This window comes from Pelophylax lessonae (genome assembly GCF_965119305.1).
Source record: "Pelophylax lessonae genome assembly, chromosome: 2".
Lineage (NCBI taxonomy): Eukaryota > Metazoa > Chordata > Amphibia > Anura > Ranidae > Pelophylax > Pelophylax lessonae.
Window position 1 is genome coordinate 706,047,607 of NC_138769.1, and position 15,081 is coordinate 706,062,687.

At 44.3% G+C, this 15,081-nt stretch overlaps 1 protein-coding gene across 1 annotated transcript in view; it reads left to right on the forward strand.

Moving 5' to 3' along the window:
* The window catches only part of CAPN5 (calpain 5), a 192,280-nt gene extending 181,865 nt beyond the window's left edge, over window positions 1-10,415 (forward strand). The window contains exons 11-13 of the mRNA XM_082245916.1: window positions 2,994-3,115; window positions 6,267-6,403; window positions 9,960-10,415. Of these exons, the coding sequence (XP_082102042.1) occupies window positions 2,994-3,115; window positions 6,267-6,403; window positions 9,960-10,142 (442 nt within the window). The 3' untranslated portion in view covers window positions 10,143-10,415. The remainder of the gene's footprint in view (window positions 1-2,993; window positions 3,116-6,266; window positions 6,404-9,959) is intronic.
* Window positions 10,416-15,081: the final 4,666 nt, after the last annotated feature.

A 15,081-nucleotide genomic window follows, 5' to 3' on the forward strand; every position in this document is an offset into this window, starting at 1 on the left:
TCTCTCCTGTTCTCCCTCTCTCCCTCTCTCCTGTTCTCCCTCTCTCTCCCCCTCTCTCCTGTTCTCCCTCTCTCTCCCTCTCTCCTGTTCTCCCTCCCTCTCCCCCTCCCTCCCTCTCCCCCTCTCTCCCTCTCTCCCTCTCTCCTGTTCTCCCTCTCTCCTGTTCTCCCTCTCTCCTGTTCTCCCTCTCTCCCGTTCTCCCTCTCTCCCGTTCTCCCTCTCTCCCGTTCTCCCTCTCTCCTGTTCTCCCTCTCTCCTGTTCTCCCTCTCTCCCGTTCTCCCTCTCTCCTGTTCTCCCTCTCTCCTGTTCTCCCTCTCTCCCGTTCTCCCTCTCTCCTGTTCTCCCTCTCTCCTGTTCTCCCTCTCTCCCTCTCTCCCTCTCTCCTTCTCTCCTGTTCTCCCTCTCTCTCCCCCTCTCCCTCTCTCCTGTTCTCCCTCTCTCCTGTTCTCCCTCTCTCTCCCTCTCTCCTGTTCTCCCTCTCTCTCCCTCTCTCCTGTTCTCCCTCTCTCCCTCTCTCCTGTTCTCCCTCTCTCTCCCCTCTCTCCTGTTCTCCCTCTCTCTCCCTCTCTCCTGTTCTCCCTCCCTCTCCCCCTCTCTCCCTCTCTCCCTCTCTCCTGTTCTCCCTCTCTCCTGTTCTCCCTCTCTCCTGTTCTCCCTCTCTCCCGTTCTCCCTCTCTCCCGTTCTCCCTCTCTCCCGTTCTCCCTCTCTCCCGTTCTCCCTCTCTCCCGTTCTCCCTCTCTCCCGTTCTCCCTCTCTCCTGTTCTCCCTCTCTCCTGTTCTCCCTCTCTCCTGTTCTCCCTCTCTCCTGTTCTCCCTCTCTCCCTCTCTCCCTCTCTCCCTCTCTCCCTCTCTCCCTCTCTCCCTCTCTCCCTCTCTCCTGTTCTCCCTCTCTCTCCCCCCCTCTCCCTCTCTCCTGTTCTCCCTCTCTCCTGTTCTCCCTCTCTCCTGTTCTCCCTCTCTCCTGTTCTCCCTCTCTCCTGTTCTCCCTCTCTCTCCCTCTCTCCTGTTCTCCCTCTCTCTCCCTCTCTCCTGTTCTCCCTCTCTCTCCCTCTCTCCTGTTCTCCCTCTCTCTCCCTCTCTCCTGTTCTCACTCTCTCTCCCCCTCTCTCCTGTTCTCCCTCTCTCTCCCTCTCTCCTGTTCTCCCTCTCTCTCCCTCTCTCCTGTTCTCCCTCTCTCCCTCTCTCCCGTTCTCCCTCTCTCCCGTTCTCCCTCTCTCCTGTTCTCTCTCCCCCTCTCTCCTGTTCTCCCTCTCTCTCCCCCTCTCTCCTGTTCTCCCTCTCTCTCCCCCTCTCTCCTGTTCTCCCTCTCTCTCCCCCTCTCTCCTGTTCTCCCTCTCTCTCTCCCTCTCTCCTGTTCTCCCTCTCTCTCCCCCTCTCTCCCGTTCTCCCTCTCTCCTGTTCTCCCTCTCTCCTGTTCTCCCTCTCTCCTGTTCTCCCTCTCTCCTGTTCTCCCTCTCTCCTGTTCTCCCTCTCTCCTGTTCTCCCTCTCTCCCTCTCTCCTGTTCTCCCTCTCTCCCTCTCTCCTGTTCTCCCTCTCTCCCTCTCTCCTGTTCTCCCTCTCTCCCGTTCTCCCTCTCTCCCTCTCTCCCGTTCTCCCTCTCTCCCTCTCTCCCTCTCTCTTGTTCTCCCTCTCTCTCCCCCCCCTCTCCCTCTCTCTTGTTCTCCCTCTCTCTCCCCCCCCTCTCCCTCTCTCTTGTTCTCCCTCTCTCTCCCCCCCCTCTCCCTCTCTCTTGTTCTCCCTCTCTCTCCCCCCCCTCTCCCTCTCTCTTGTTCTCCCTCTCTCTCCCCCCCCTCTCCCTCTCTCTTGTTCTCCCTCTCTCTCCCCCCCCTCTCCCTCTCTCCTGTTCTCCCTCTCTCTCCCCCCCTCTCCCTCTCTCCTGTTCTCCCTCTCTCTCCCCCCCTCTCCCTCTCTCCTGTTCTCCCTCTCTCTCCCCCCCTCTCCCTCTCTCCTGTTCTCCCTCTCTCTCCCCCCCTCTCCCTCTCTCCTGTTCTCCCTCTCTCCTGTTCTCCCTCTCTCCTGTTCTCCCTCTCTCCTGTTCTCCCTCTCTCCTGTTCTCCCTCTCTCCTGTTCTCCCTCTCTCCTGTTCTCCCTCTCTCCTGTTCTCCCTCTCTCTCCCTCTCTCCTGTTCTCCCTCCCGTTCCCCCTCTCTCCCGTTCTCCCTCTCTCCCGTTCTCCCTCTCTCCCGTTCTCCCTCTCTCCCGTTCTCCCTCTCTCCCGTTCTCCCTCTCTCCCGTTCTACCTCTCTCCCGTTCTCCCTCTCTCCTGTTCTCCCTCTCTCCTGTTCTGTATGATCTAAAAGATGTATTTTTAATCTTAGTACAGCTTATATTGTACTGTTACCCCTGAGGAAGGAGCCCATGTCTCTGAAACACGTAGGGTACTCATACAGAGCCCCTATGCAAATCAAGTGTTTTTGCATTACAGCCATTCTTCTACTGCGTTCACTATTTTAATATTTTGTATTGACATACTGGAATTTATATTTTTAAACAATTTTATTACATGTAAATTACAATAATAAAAATATTTTGTAATTTTTTTATACTATCAAACTTGTGTAAAAAGTCCCATTTAAATGGAGGGAGTGCTTTCCGTGTATCAATAAATATGGATGTTGGCAAGGATACAAGGTATCCCCCTTTCTTTTTAGGTATTCTAAAAAAAGAATTATTTTATTGCATATTTTTGCAAGTGTCTAGAAGTCTGCTGGATCTCTTACACGTACACTAGTTACTTCAGGGATACAACAAATATTTTTTCATATATGGTGGTTGAGCTATAGTCTGGTTTCTATTACTACTTTTTGCCTCTCAAATATATCGCACTGTATGGATATCATACAGACATAAGAATAAAAATGTCAGTGATTTAACTGACGCAGGTTGGTATAAAGAAAAACATTATGTACGAAATAACGGATTGCACCTCTGAAAAGTAAAACACTGCTCTGATCATTACATTGTTAAACGTGTGATTGTTCCTCTGTTTAGTGAGCTGACGGTAGATGAGCCACCAAAGACATGCTGGTCAGGGATGTGCGGGTACCCCCAAGTGGTGTCTCAGGTGCACGTGGTCAGCGCTGCAGGACTCAAACATCAAGACTCTGAAGGAGGTAATAAGATGGTTGTATAACATTATCCTTCCTAAAGATTACTTTTCATTTGATTTTGATTTTGCTTTCCCTGGTTTCTCCCTCTCCCCTCCATCGACATGCCAATGAGCTTTTCTTTTAAAGCCTTTCCTTTTTCATTACATTCCTTATATTACATAGTTACATAGTTAGTCAGGTTGAAAAAAGACACAAGTCCATCTGGCTCAACCAATAAAAAACTAAAAAAAAAAACAGTATTGAAAACCCAACCATACAATCCCATATACACAATCCTATACCCGCAGTTGATCCAGAGAAAGGCGAAAAACCCCAGCAAAGCATGATCCAATTTGCTACAGCAGGGAAAAAAAAAATTCCTTCCTGATCCTCCGAGAGGCAATTGGATGTTCCCTGGATCAACTTTACCTAAAACAATATTATTACCCAGTTATATTATATACACCTAGGAAAGAATCCAGACCTTTTTTAAAGCAATCTACTGAGCTGGCCAGAACCACCTCTGGAGGGAGTCTATTCCACATTTTCACAGCTCTTACGGAGAAGAAACCTTTCCGTATTTGGAGACGAAATCTATTTTCCTCTAGACATAGAGTGCCCCCTGATGTCATCACTAGGTATGTGTGCTTCTCTATGCAGTGCAGGCAGATTATGGCTGGTGGGAGGGGCCCTGCCTCAGTACTCCTCAAGAGCCTGCAGCCCTGTTGAAACCAGTGGGTTTGCTCTTGGGAGGAGTTATGCAAAAATAAAAATGCCTTGATGGGTGGAATTCCCCACTATGTCGCACTGGTACAAATGTCCTAATGGGAAGAGATCTCCCTTACCTATTGCTTTGGTGGTGACAACTACGTATAACATTTTGGATTTCCCATCACTTTCTACCTAGGTAAGACAGAGCACATAAAGAGAGTTACTCTCCCCTTCAGGGACACAGACCGAAATAAAACCTGATTGGATTGCTAACCTTTCTTTACTCTATGCAATATAAAAAAATAAAAAAAACTTTAAATTACAGGTGCCTTTTCATTGCTGATATGTATATGACGTACAACCATAATGTATGTATATGATGCAGAACCATAATAACCAGGAATTCTGCTTTCAGCAGCGCTTTCTACACTGATCACTGACAGCGTGTTAAAGTAACCATTTCCAGACCAGGCCTTTTCTGGCACTTGATATGTTTTTAAATATAATCAGTATTTTTTACTAGAAAATTATTTAGAACCCCCAAACCATAAAGCAGAGGCCCTAGAGAATAAATTGGTTATTTTTGCTATTTTTTTTTTTTTTAATGTCACATGGTATTTGCACAACTATTTATTTCAAATGCAATATTTTGGGGAAAAAATACACTTTTTTTTGGATTTTAATGCAAAAAAAACACAATATATAACCCAATTTTTTTGTAAATTATAAGATCATGTTACGCAGACTAAATAGATAAAAAACATGTCACGCTTTAACCACTTAAGCCCCGGAGGATTTGGCTGCTGAAAGACCAGGACCTATTTTGAGATTCGGCACTGCGTGAATTTAACGGACCATTGCGCGGTTATGCAACGCTGTACCCAAATGAAATTGACGTCCTTTTTTTTTCCCCAAAAACAGAGCTTTCTTTTGGTGGTATTTGATCACCTGTGCGATTTTTACTTTTAGCGCTATAAACAAAAAAAAAAAAGCGACACTTTTGAAAAACTAACAATATTTTTCACATTTTTTTTATATGCAATTCCCCCAAAAAAATGAAAAATCAAAATTTTTTAATATTTTAGGCCAACTTGTTTTCTGCTACATATGTTTGGTAAAAAAAATCACAATAAGCGTATTTTGATTGGTTTGCGCAAAAGTTATTGCGTTTACTAACTATGGGAAAGATTTATGTCATTTTTATTGTTTTTCTTTTTTACTAGTAATGGCGGCGATCTGCGTTTTTTTTTTTTTTTTGTGGGACTGCGACATTGCTGCGGACAGATCGGACCCTTGACTGACGTTTTTGACACTTTTGGGGGTACCAGTGATATTACTACAGTAATCAGTGCTATAAATATGCACTGTAACTGTAAAAATTACACTGGCAGGGAAGGGGTTAACTTTATTTGTGATCAAGGGGTTAAATGTATCCCTAGGGGCATGATTCTAACTGTGGGGGGGGGGGGGGGCATGGCTAGTGATGTAACCACAGAGACATACGATCTTACATAGCAGGATATTATGATCTCTGCAGTTACACCAGGGAGAATGACAGGCGGCTTTGTTTACATCAGCCGTCTGCCTTTCTCCCTCTCCAGCGGGAGATCGCGAGTGACCGGCGGACATCGGAGCCGCTGGTCACTCGCGCGGGGATGTTGGTGAACGAGCGGGGGCGGGAGCGCGCCTCTGGCGGTGTGCGCTCGCCCCCTACAGGCTCGGGGGCGAGCGACGTAGCCCTACGTCGTTTTGCCCAGTAGGGGCTGAGTGCCGCAGTAAATAGTCGTGCGGCGGTCAGCAAGTGGTTAAAATTGTGCACGCCTGAGCGACAGGGACAAGTGACCTAAATATTACTAGCCATAGGTGACACTTTAAAAGCCTTAGCAGGTTACCACTTTAGATTTACACAGGAGGTCTAGTGTTAGAGTTACTGCCCATGGTCTGACGTTTGCGGTGATACTTCACATGTGTGGGACTATTGCTGATTGCGTGTGTGTTGGACTGATGCACATTTTTTTTTTTTTTTTTATTACATTGGTGCTTTAATTTTTTTTATTACTTTTTATTGCTGTCACAACTCTTTATGGAGAGTACTTTATGGTACTCTTTATGGAGAGATCTGGGTTCTATAAGACCCCAAATCTCTAATCTGCTCTTAAAAGCATTCAAAACACCAAGATCTGGGTTTTGAATTTTTTTTTTTTTTAAATGGCACCGACAACATCGGGTAAACCGGAAGTGATCTCAGGTCCTGGCTTTGTTGGGCTGCACTATAAATATTTAAATCAATCTACAGTGGTAGCAATACAACACATTGTTCATTGGTTAAACAGGAAAAAGGCATATGTTTGGTTTTTTTTTTTTTTTTTTACTTTTGTGCTTTTAATATAGAGAACTAAATGATTATTAATTCTTGGAGCTGGCAGAAATTAATGTACTATATTTTTTTTTTTTTTTTTTTAAGGCGCTGATCCCTATGTCATCATTAGCTGCGAAGGACACAAAATCCAGTCTCCAGTCGTAAAGGACAGCCTGGATCCCAAATTTGATGTCAAAGGCTTGTTCTTCCGGAAGAAACCTGGACAGCCGATTATTGTTCAGGTAAAGATCAGCTGATTAATGTGTACCAATTATTTATGCACTGTTTGTGATCAATTTATTGGTATCTTAACTGCTACTGTACTCAGAAAAACACACGGATGTTTTTGAGGTCAGCCTCGGGTGACAACGCTGCTCCTCGGACTAGAAGTGTAACTGGCAGGATCACTGGTTGAAAATAAATGAAAAAAGCTTGCAAAAAAAAAATGCAGCCTCTACATCTGTGCATCTTTTAGGTTTAGATGTACTTTAACCACTTAAGCCCCGGAGGATTTGGCTGCTAAACGACCAGAGGGCATTTTGCGATTCGGCACTGCGTGACTTTAACGGACAATTGCGCGGTCGTGCGACGCTGTACCGAAACGAATTTGGCGTCCTTTTTTTCCCACAAACAGAGCTTTCTTTTGGTGGTATTTGATCACCTGTGCGATTTTTTGATCACGCGCTATAAACAAAAAAAGAGCGTAAATTTTGCAAAAATAGCAATATTTTTCCCTTTTTTTTATATGAAATTCCCCCAAAAAAAAATGTAAAAATCAAAATTTTTTAATATTTTCGGCCAATTTGTTTTATGCTACCTATGTTTGGTAAAAAAAATCGCAAAAAGCGTATTTTGATTGGTTTGCGCAAAAGTTATTGCGTTTACTAACAAAGGGAAAGATTTTTGTCATTTTTGTTGTTTTTTTTTTTAACGCGTAATGGCGGCGATCTGCGATTTTTTTTTTGCGGTACTGCGACATTGCGGCGGACAGATCGGACCCTTGACTGACATTTTTGACACTTTTGGGGTTACCAGTGACATTTCTACAGTAATCAGTGCTATACATATGCACTGTTACTGTAAAAATGCACTGGTAGTGAAGGGGTTAACTTTATTTGAGAGGGAGGGGCTGTGTGTGTCCCTAGGGGCGTGATTCTAACTGTGATTGGCTGTGGCTTCAACTGTATGCAGAGTGATCAATGGATCTACATAGTAGATCCATGTGATCAGCTCTCATACAGAGAGGAGAATGACAGGCAGCTTGTTTACACAAGCTGCCTGACTATCTCCCTCTCCCCCGCCGATCGCAGAGTGGCCGGCGGCGATCGGGTCCGCCGGTCACGCGCGCGGGGGGGTCCGTGACCACGCGGGAGCGGGAGCGCGCCTCCGGCGGCGCGCGCTCGCTCCCTAAACCCTCACAGGCGAGCGACGTAGACCTACGTCACTTTGCCTGTGAGGGGCTGACCGCCCACGTAGATAGTCGTGCGGCGGTCGGCAAGTGGTTAATTTAGCCCCCTCAACTCCCCCCTCCCAAAAAAAAAAAAAAAAAAAGCCTCACCTGTCCATACTCCTTGGATTCCAACGGCTGCTACAATAAACTCTCCTGGCTTGTCCTAAATTTTTTTTGCATGCGTGGAAAGTTTTAGTTTCAGGTTGGTCCTGTGGAGGGATTTTCTGTTGTGTCCTATAATACTGCGCCTCCATAGGACTAAATAGGAGAGGTATGGGACCTGCCAAGAGACTATGCGATGGTGGCTGTGTGACTTTCCGTGGACCAGAGTCCTGGACAGATATCCTGTAACAGTATGGAAATACAATTCTCTTTTAAGGGTACAGAACTGTCATGCAAGTGGTGGCCCCACTAGAAGTTTAAAGAGACCCTGTTGTTGGATGATGCTTTTCAACAAAAGTCTTCCCAAAATATTATTTTTACATTGAAAGTATTTTATTTGTTATCTACGTGTAAAGGCCTCCATTGTGATATCCAAAACACCCTGAGACCGCTGATGGTTGTCACCATCTTGGATATGATAGATGCGGTCAGCCTCACCTAAGTGACATTTTATAGTAGTATTACCTTTTACTCCTCCCCTGCAACTATATTAAAGGTTATGTAGTGGGGTGAAGGGAAGGTCAGTGGGAAGAATGCTCCTTACATTGGTGATCAATGAGAAGAATGTCTCTTACATTGGTGATCAGTGGGAAGAATGTCTCTTACATTGGTGGTCAGTGGGAAGAATGTCCCTTACATTGGTGATCAGTGGGAAGAATGTCCCTTACATTGGTGATCAGTGGGAAGAATGCTCCTTACATTGGTGATCAGTGGGAAGAATGTCTCTTACATTGGTGGTCAGTGGGAAGAATGCTCCCTACATTGGTGATCAGTGGGAAGAATGCTCCTTACATTGGTGATCAGTGGGAAGAATGTCCCTTACATTGGTGATCAGTGGGAAGAATGCTCCCTACATTGGTGATCAGTGGGAAGAATGCTCCCTACATTGGTGATCAGTGGGAAGAATGCTCCTTACATTGGTGATCAGTGGGAAGAATGTCCCTTACATTGGTGATCAGTGGGAAGAATGCTCCCTACATTGGTGATCAGTGGGAAGAATGTTCCTTACATTGGTGATCAGTGGGAAGAATGCTCCTTACATTGGTGATCAGTGGGAAGAATGCTCCCTACATTGGTGATCAGTGGGAAGAATGCTCCTTACATTGGTGATCAGTGGGAAGAATGCTCCCTACATTGGTTATCAGTGGGAAGAATGCTCCTTACATTGGTGATCAATGAGAAGAATGTCCCTTACATTGGTGATCAGTGGGGAGAATGTCCCTTACATTGGTGATCAGTGAGAAGAATGTCAGTTACATTGGTGATCAGTGGGAAGAATGTCCCTTACATTGGTGATCAGTGGGAAGAATGTCCCTTACATTGGTGACCAGTGAGAAGAATGTCCCTTACATTGGTGATCAGTGGGAAGAATGTCCCTTACATTGGTGATCAGTGAGAAGAATGTCCCTCTTACAGACAGATAAATAGGTCTTTAGTGTCACACTGCCTAGTGGCATTGGATCCAGAACTATTCAAGTGCCACCAGATGGGAAGTAAATCAGCCAGAGCTCAAAGAACCCCTAGCAACCATTGGAGGAACTCTTTTCTTACCAAGGAACACTTGCCAAGAATGGCTGCTTTATAGTATTCCCCTTTGCACTTCTTCTGGCACTACGTAATTGGTTATGTGGGTAAGTGAGGAGAGGGGTGGAGGAGCTGGACCAGTACAGACAGTAATTAGAGAATCCCAGAAAAGGAGAGGGCTATTACATTGGAGGGGGAAACGCTGTTAGGAATTTGATTCTTCTCTGGATTTGACTATCTTGGAGTAGTCCGCTTTTATAGTTCTAAGGCATATGGCAAGTTAATAAAACATTCATGGAAAAGAAAAACACTGCAAGTAGGCATTTAAATTACTTGATTTTTTTTTTCTGTGCTTTTAACCCCTATTTTTTTAGGTTGGTGACAGGGTCTCTTTAAACATGCCTTTCCTTGTTCTGTATATGGTGACCTAAAATTGTAGAGAGAAACCCCCCCTATGAAACTCACAAGTCAAGCTTTTGAGCCATCGCGACGTGAGGACATTTTCCCAGTCTCCTAAATATAGAGTTGGATTCCTGAGCAACCAATCACAAGCACCATCCTGTGTGGTAGAAGGGAGTGATGGGTAATAAGTGACCTACCCTTGGTGTTTTTCATCGTTTGGTTTTGTTTTTTTACTGTTCCCATCCCTTTGTTCTTCCCAGGTCTGGAATCACAACATAGTGAAGGATGAATTCATGGGTCAGGTGGTCCTCTCCGCAGAAGCCAACAATCAGCAGTCCCAACATAGCCTCCCCCTCCAGGACAAGAGTAACAAGTCCAATCCTCAGGTCTCTGGCTCCGTCCAGCTGGTCCTGTTCACCTGCAACACCCTCACTGGTATCTAACCGCCACATGCCAAAACCGCCAGATAGACCTCTCCGCAATGGGTGCCTTTGGAAGACCAAGGATTGTTGGACAGTTGAGCTTCTTTAAAGACAATGGACACTTTGGTGCATCTGCTCATGTCCTCCTTATTCACCGATTATCCTTTATGGCCATATGGTAAAAATATCCAGCCGGATGCATGCAGTCTGTGTGCTTTACAAAGCCAAAACAAATCTACTTACAGGGAATCGCAGTCAGTGATGGTAAAATCAGTGACTATGCGGCCATATCTTGTGTCCTTTGCGGCCATATCTTGTGTCCTTGTTCATTCAGGTCTATTCAAGTAATTATATTTAGAATTGTATCTACTATAGGAAGAATTTATCACCATTAACAAATAATTATGTTAAGATTATATTGCTAGAAGTTTTATATCCCCCTTTAGAATAGTGTTAGATCGAAACATCGAATTATATTTTCTGTGGACTTCTGGGTGACGCTGATGATAGTTTAAAGCCCAACTGGACTTTCAGTTTCCGTTGCCTAAAAACATTTCAGGTTCATCAATACAAAAGGTTTTCAAAGTCTTTCGTTAAAAAGCAGCACCATGCTGAGTAGAAAAGCCTGTTCCCCCTACAAGCATACTGTATAGAAGGACCCTTGGTGTTTGTGCAGAAGCAGTGGTCCCTCTGCAGAGATCCATCATGTCTCCTGAGTCAGAGCATGAACACTCCAATCTGCATAGAGCATGAGCTTGACCGTTCTAAAGGTCTGACTGAGTAGGGTGTGTGTTGAATCTCTGCAGAGAGACTACTGCTTCCACACAGAAACCTTCTTCTCTACAGCATGCTGGCAGGAGACCGGCTTTTCTACTTGCCTCTCTTGTGGTGGGTGTTGAGTAGGATTGTCCCCTCCAAAACTGATCACTCCAGCGCTTGGACCGTAACACATCTGAAGGTCTTACAAATCGTAATGCTTCAGCCCTCCTCAGACTGGGAAATCTCAGCAGAATAAATGTAAAGGCGCATAGGAGGGTGCAAACACCTAGTGCATTACTAAAACCACTTTTATTAACACCATAAATTAAAAACAAACTCGCAAACATGAAATAAAGAAAGCAAGATACCTTTCATATCCTGCCATAGGGTGATGTCACCTGACCACACAAATGAAGGTTGTTAGGTTGACGTGTTTCGGGGGACGTGCCCCCTTTCTCAGACCTAAAGTGTTGGCTCTGAGGAAGGGGGCACGTCCCCCGAAACACATCGCCCTAAAAACCTACATTTTTGTGTTCCAATGACATCACCCCACGAGCAAATTTATCATTCTTTATCTCATGTCTGTGAGTGTGTGTTTGGCTTATGGTTTTAATAAGTGGTTTTGGTAATGCACTAGGTGTTTGCGCCCTCCTATATCTCTTTACACTTACGATTTCCCCTTGATGATCTACAGCCGCCAAAGTTTTTTTTTTTTTACCATCCATCACACCTCTGGGCATCCTGCAGTGAATGCACAGAAAAGGGTTTTATGATAAGTACAAAAAAAACAATTTTCTCTTTAGTTCATTGGGGAGACAGCTCTGCTTTGGATCCTCACCTGCTGGGTATAGTGCCACCTACTGGAGAAGGCGATGATCTAAAGCAGAGACGTCAAACGTGTGGGCTAAATCAGCGTTTATGGTTGCCTTCAAAGGGCCGGTTGTATCTGTAAGACTAGATGTCCAAAGCACCCCAGCCCTTCCTTACATCCCAGTGCACCCCCTTACCTTGTGCTACTGCTGAGAATAAGATGGAGAAAAGCTGGGAAGCAGAAAGTTCAGGATCTGGAGGAGGACCAGAGGCTGGAGTCAGCTTCAGGATCTGGCAGAGGAGTTCTGTCCTCCTCTCTGCTGCCGACTTTTGAGACAAGGTGGGGGTGGAGATAAGGGAGGTGCAGGAGAGGTGCAAATGCCACATTAAATGGACTGGTGGGCAGGATTTGGCCCGCGGGCCTTGCGCTTGACATATGTGATCCAAAGCACATGTCTTTCAATAAATACAGAGAAAAGGATTTTAAAGTGCATATAAACATCCTGTTTTTGGTTAGAGACTTCCTTCTCTTTTGGTTTCCTGTAGTCTGATAAAAATGCAGAGCACCCAAATTGTACATCAATGTTGTTTTTAAAGTAGAACTATAGGCAAAACTTTTTTTTTTTTTTTTTTTAATTTTGGATAGGACAAGGAAGGGATTTTGTTTTCACCATTTGTGTCCCATTTTGGAGATTTCCCTTCACCTCCAGTCCCATAGCCAAAAGGAGAAAGGAGAGAAAATCCCTGTAAATTAGGGGAATCCCTTGGGGTTTCAAAAACGATTGTCCCCATTGGAGCATTTCCTCTATATTACTTTTCTGGAGACAACCCAAAATTTGGGATTTTCTTTTACTTTCACTTTCATTTATTACGGGGCACAGCCAGCAATAAAGACAGGGGTTCTAATCCCTCTCCACTCTATCCAATACTAAAAAAAAAAAAAGTTTTGCCTATATTTTGTTATACTTTAAGATCAGAGCGCCTGCCTAAGAGCCCAAGGCCGCCCATTTCATACAGGCAAGGCCCGCCTAACACAATTAAGGTTAGACTTAAAATGTTGATAGCCTGTGTAGCTACGTACAGCTGTTAAAGTCTTTGTAAGCAACGCGATCACGCAGAGTATTCTGAACCCCCAGGGTCTCATGGGACGCCAGTGTCTACACAATTAGGGGTCAATTTATTTGTTGGACAAATGTCACACACATTATTGAAGTCTGGACAAATATTCCCTATGTTTTCTGTAATAGGTTAATTACTATGATCATTGGCTCCATCTAGTGGCCAAAATACAGAATGGTTTTCTGAAATAAAAAATACAAAAAAGTGCAGCACTAAACAAAATAATGACAAATATATGTACCAACATATAAGTATGAGAATAGAAAAAGTTCATAAGGTGAGTCCCAAGTGTAAAAAAGGAACATAAACATCCAAGCTCCTAGGTGAACGGTGAAACAACTCCCCACACCAAAGAAGACAATGAATGCGCACGCCGGAGGGTATGGACCCAAATTACCCTAAAGTAAATAGGTCATACGAGCTGGTATTGCTGGAAATCCCCAAAGGTAGCTGGAACACCCGATAATTCATAGGTGGTCAGACAGTCTCATAAAGGATGCCAGGAAAGCTCTCACGGTTATGCATGGAAAACCAGACAAGACTGACCTAGGGTAAACTGTTTAAATTTTAATTTTAAAAGAAAGCGATACACTTACAAGCATCCAATAGACAAAATCAGGGAATGCAGATTAGATGGCAATTCTGACGTTACTGACGCGTTTCATCTCAACAGACCTAGTCATAGGAAGCTGCCTATAGCTCCCCTATAGGGTAATTTGGGTCCATACCCTCCGGTGAGCGAATTCATTGTCTTCTTTGGTGTGGGGAGTTGTTTCACCGTCACCTAGGAGCTTGGATGTTTATGTTCCTTTTTATACACTTGGCACTCACCTTATGAACTTTTTCTGCTCTCATACTTGTATGTTGATACATATATTTGTCATTATTTTGTTTAGCGCTGCACTTTTTTGTAGTTTTTGAGTTACACAATACACATGTCAGTTGATGTGCTAGCAGCTTATCATTTTATCCAGTTAGCGCAGTTAGACAACTTTATCTTCACCTGGTTTTCTGCCTCAATGAGATGATTTACAGCATTTTGGCCACTAGATGGTGCTGAGGATCAGAGAAAATACAGGGAAAACTCATCCAGTCTGCACGAATGTGTGCGACAATCAGCCAACTAATGTTATATAAATAGGTACAACCACTGGCCAGGTTTTCTTACTCAATAAAAAATCCAGAGCATGTGACTTTGCATTTTATTAAGTGAGGCTGTCTCCTCAATGTGATACTGGGCGGTTATGGTAAAATGAATAGCCTGCCCTTTATAACATTCCTTTAACCCAAAAGCAGTTGTTGTGACCAATCTGATCTGTCGCAGATTAATTCTGTTCCTTTTCTCTGGACCAAATTGCTTGGATAAATATTTCATTGTTTATGTATTCTAATAGGCAGATTCTTCTTATGAATGTTAGAGCATGCTATAACCTCATTATCATGGTAGAAAAATGAATGGGCATGACTGAGATTTAAAGGTGCCAGATAATATATACTTTATCTTCCTCTTCAATAATGTGTAAATGGCATGTTTTGTTGGATAGTTTGTTGATGTTTCCCAAACACAGGAAGAGCGTTTATAGTAGGGATGCACCGATACAGGTGCCAAGTATTTGCACGAGTATCCGATACCGAAACTGATAATTTGCAATGCGATTTGCATCAATACAAAAAGAATGCCCGCAAATCACACTTCAAAGAATCACATGCAAAAAAAAAAAAAAGAATCACATGCAATTTGAACAGGAATACGGTGCAATTTCCCCCACCGCTCCTGTGTGTATAGAAAGGGATTTAAGCGCCATCTAGTGGGCAGTTTAAAAAATGTTAGAACTCACAGAACACATCTGGCCACTTGCAAAATAATCTACATAGGTGTCCTGGTCCGCTGATGATAGCAAATCACGACCACTGCAGGTGCTCACAGGGTTGGAGGGGAGATGTAGAGGCGGTCTGCCCCTTCTTCTCCAGCGGCCCTGATTTGACCTATGTAGGTAATTTTGCATGTGGCCAGATATGTTTTTTAAACTGCCCACTAGATGGCGCTTTTCCCTTTTTATTGAAATAAATACAATGAAAATGCAAATTATTTTTTGGTAAAACAAATTAAATATTTAAACAAATTAAATAGAGAGGGAGGTGGTGAGGGGGGGGGGTGAGAGAAGGGGGGGGTAAGCGTAGGTGAGAGAAAAGATGGGGGGGGGTGAAAGAGAGATTTGGGGGGGTGAGAAAGGGAGAGGGGGTGAGGGGGGGGGGAGTGAAAGAGAGCGAA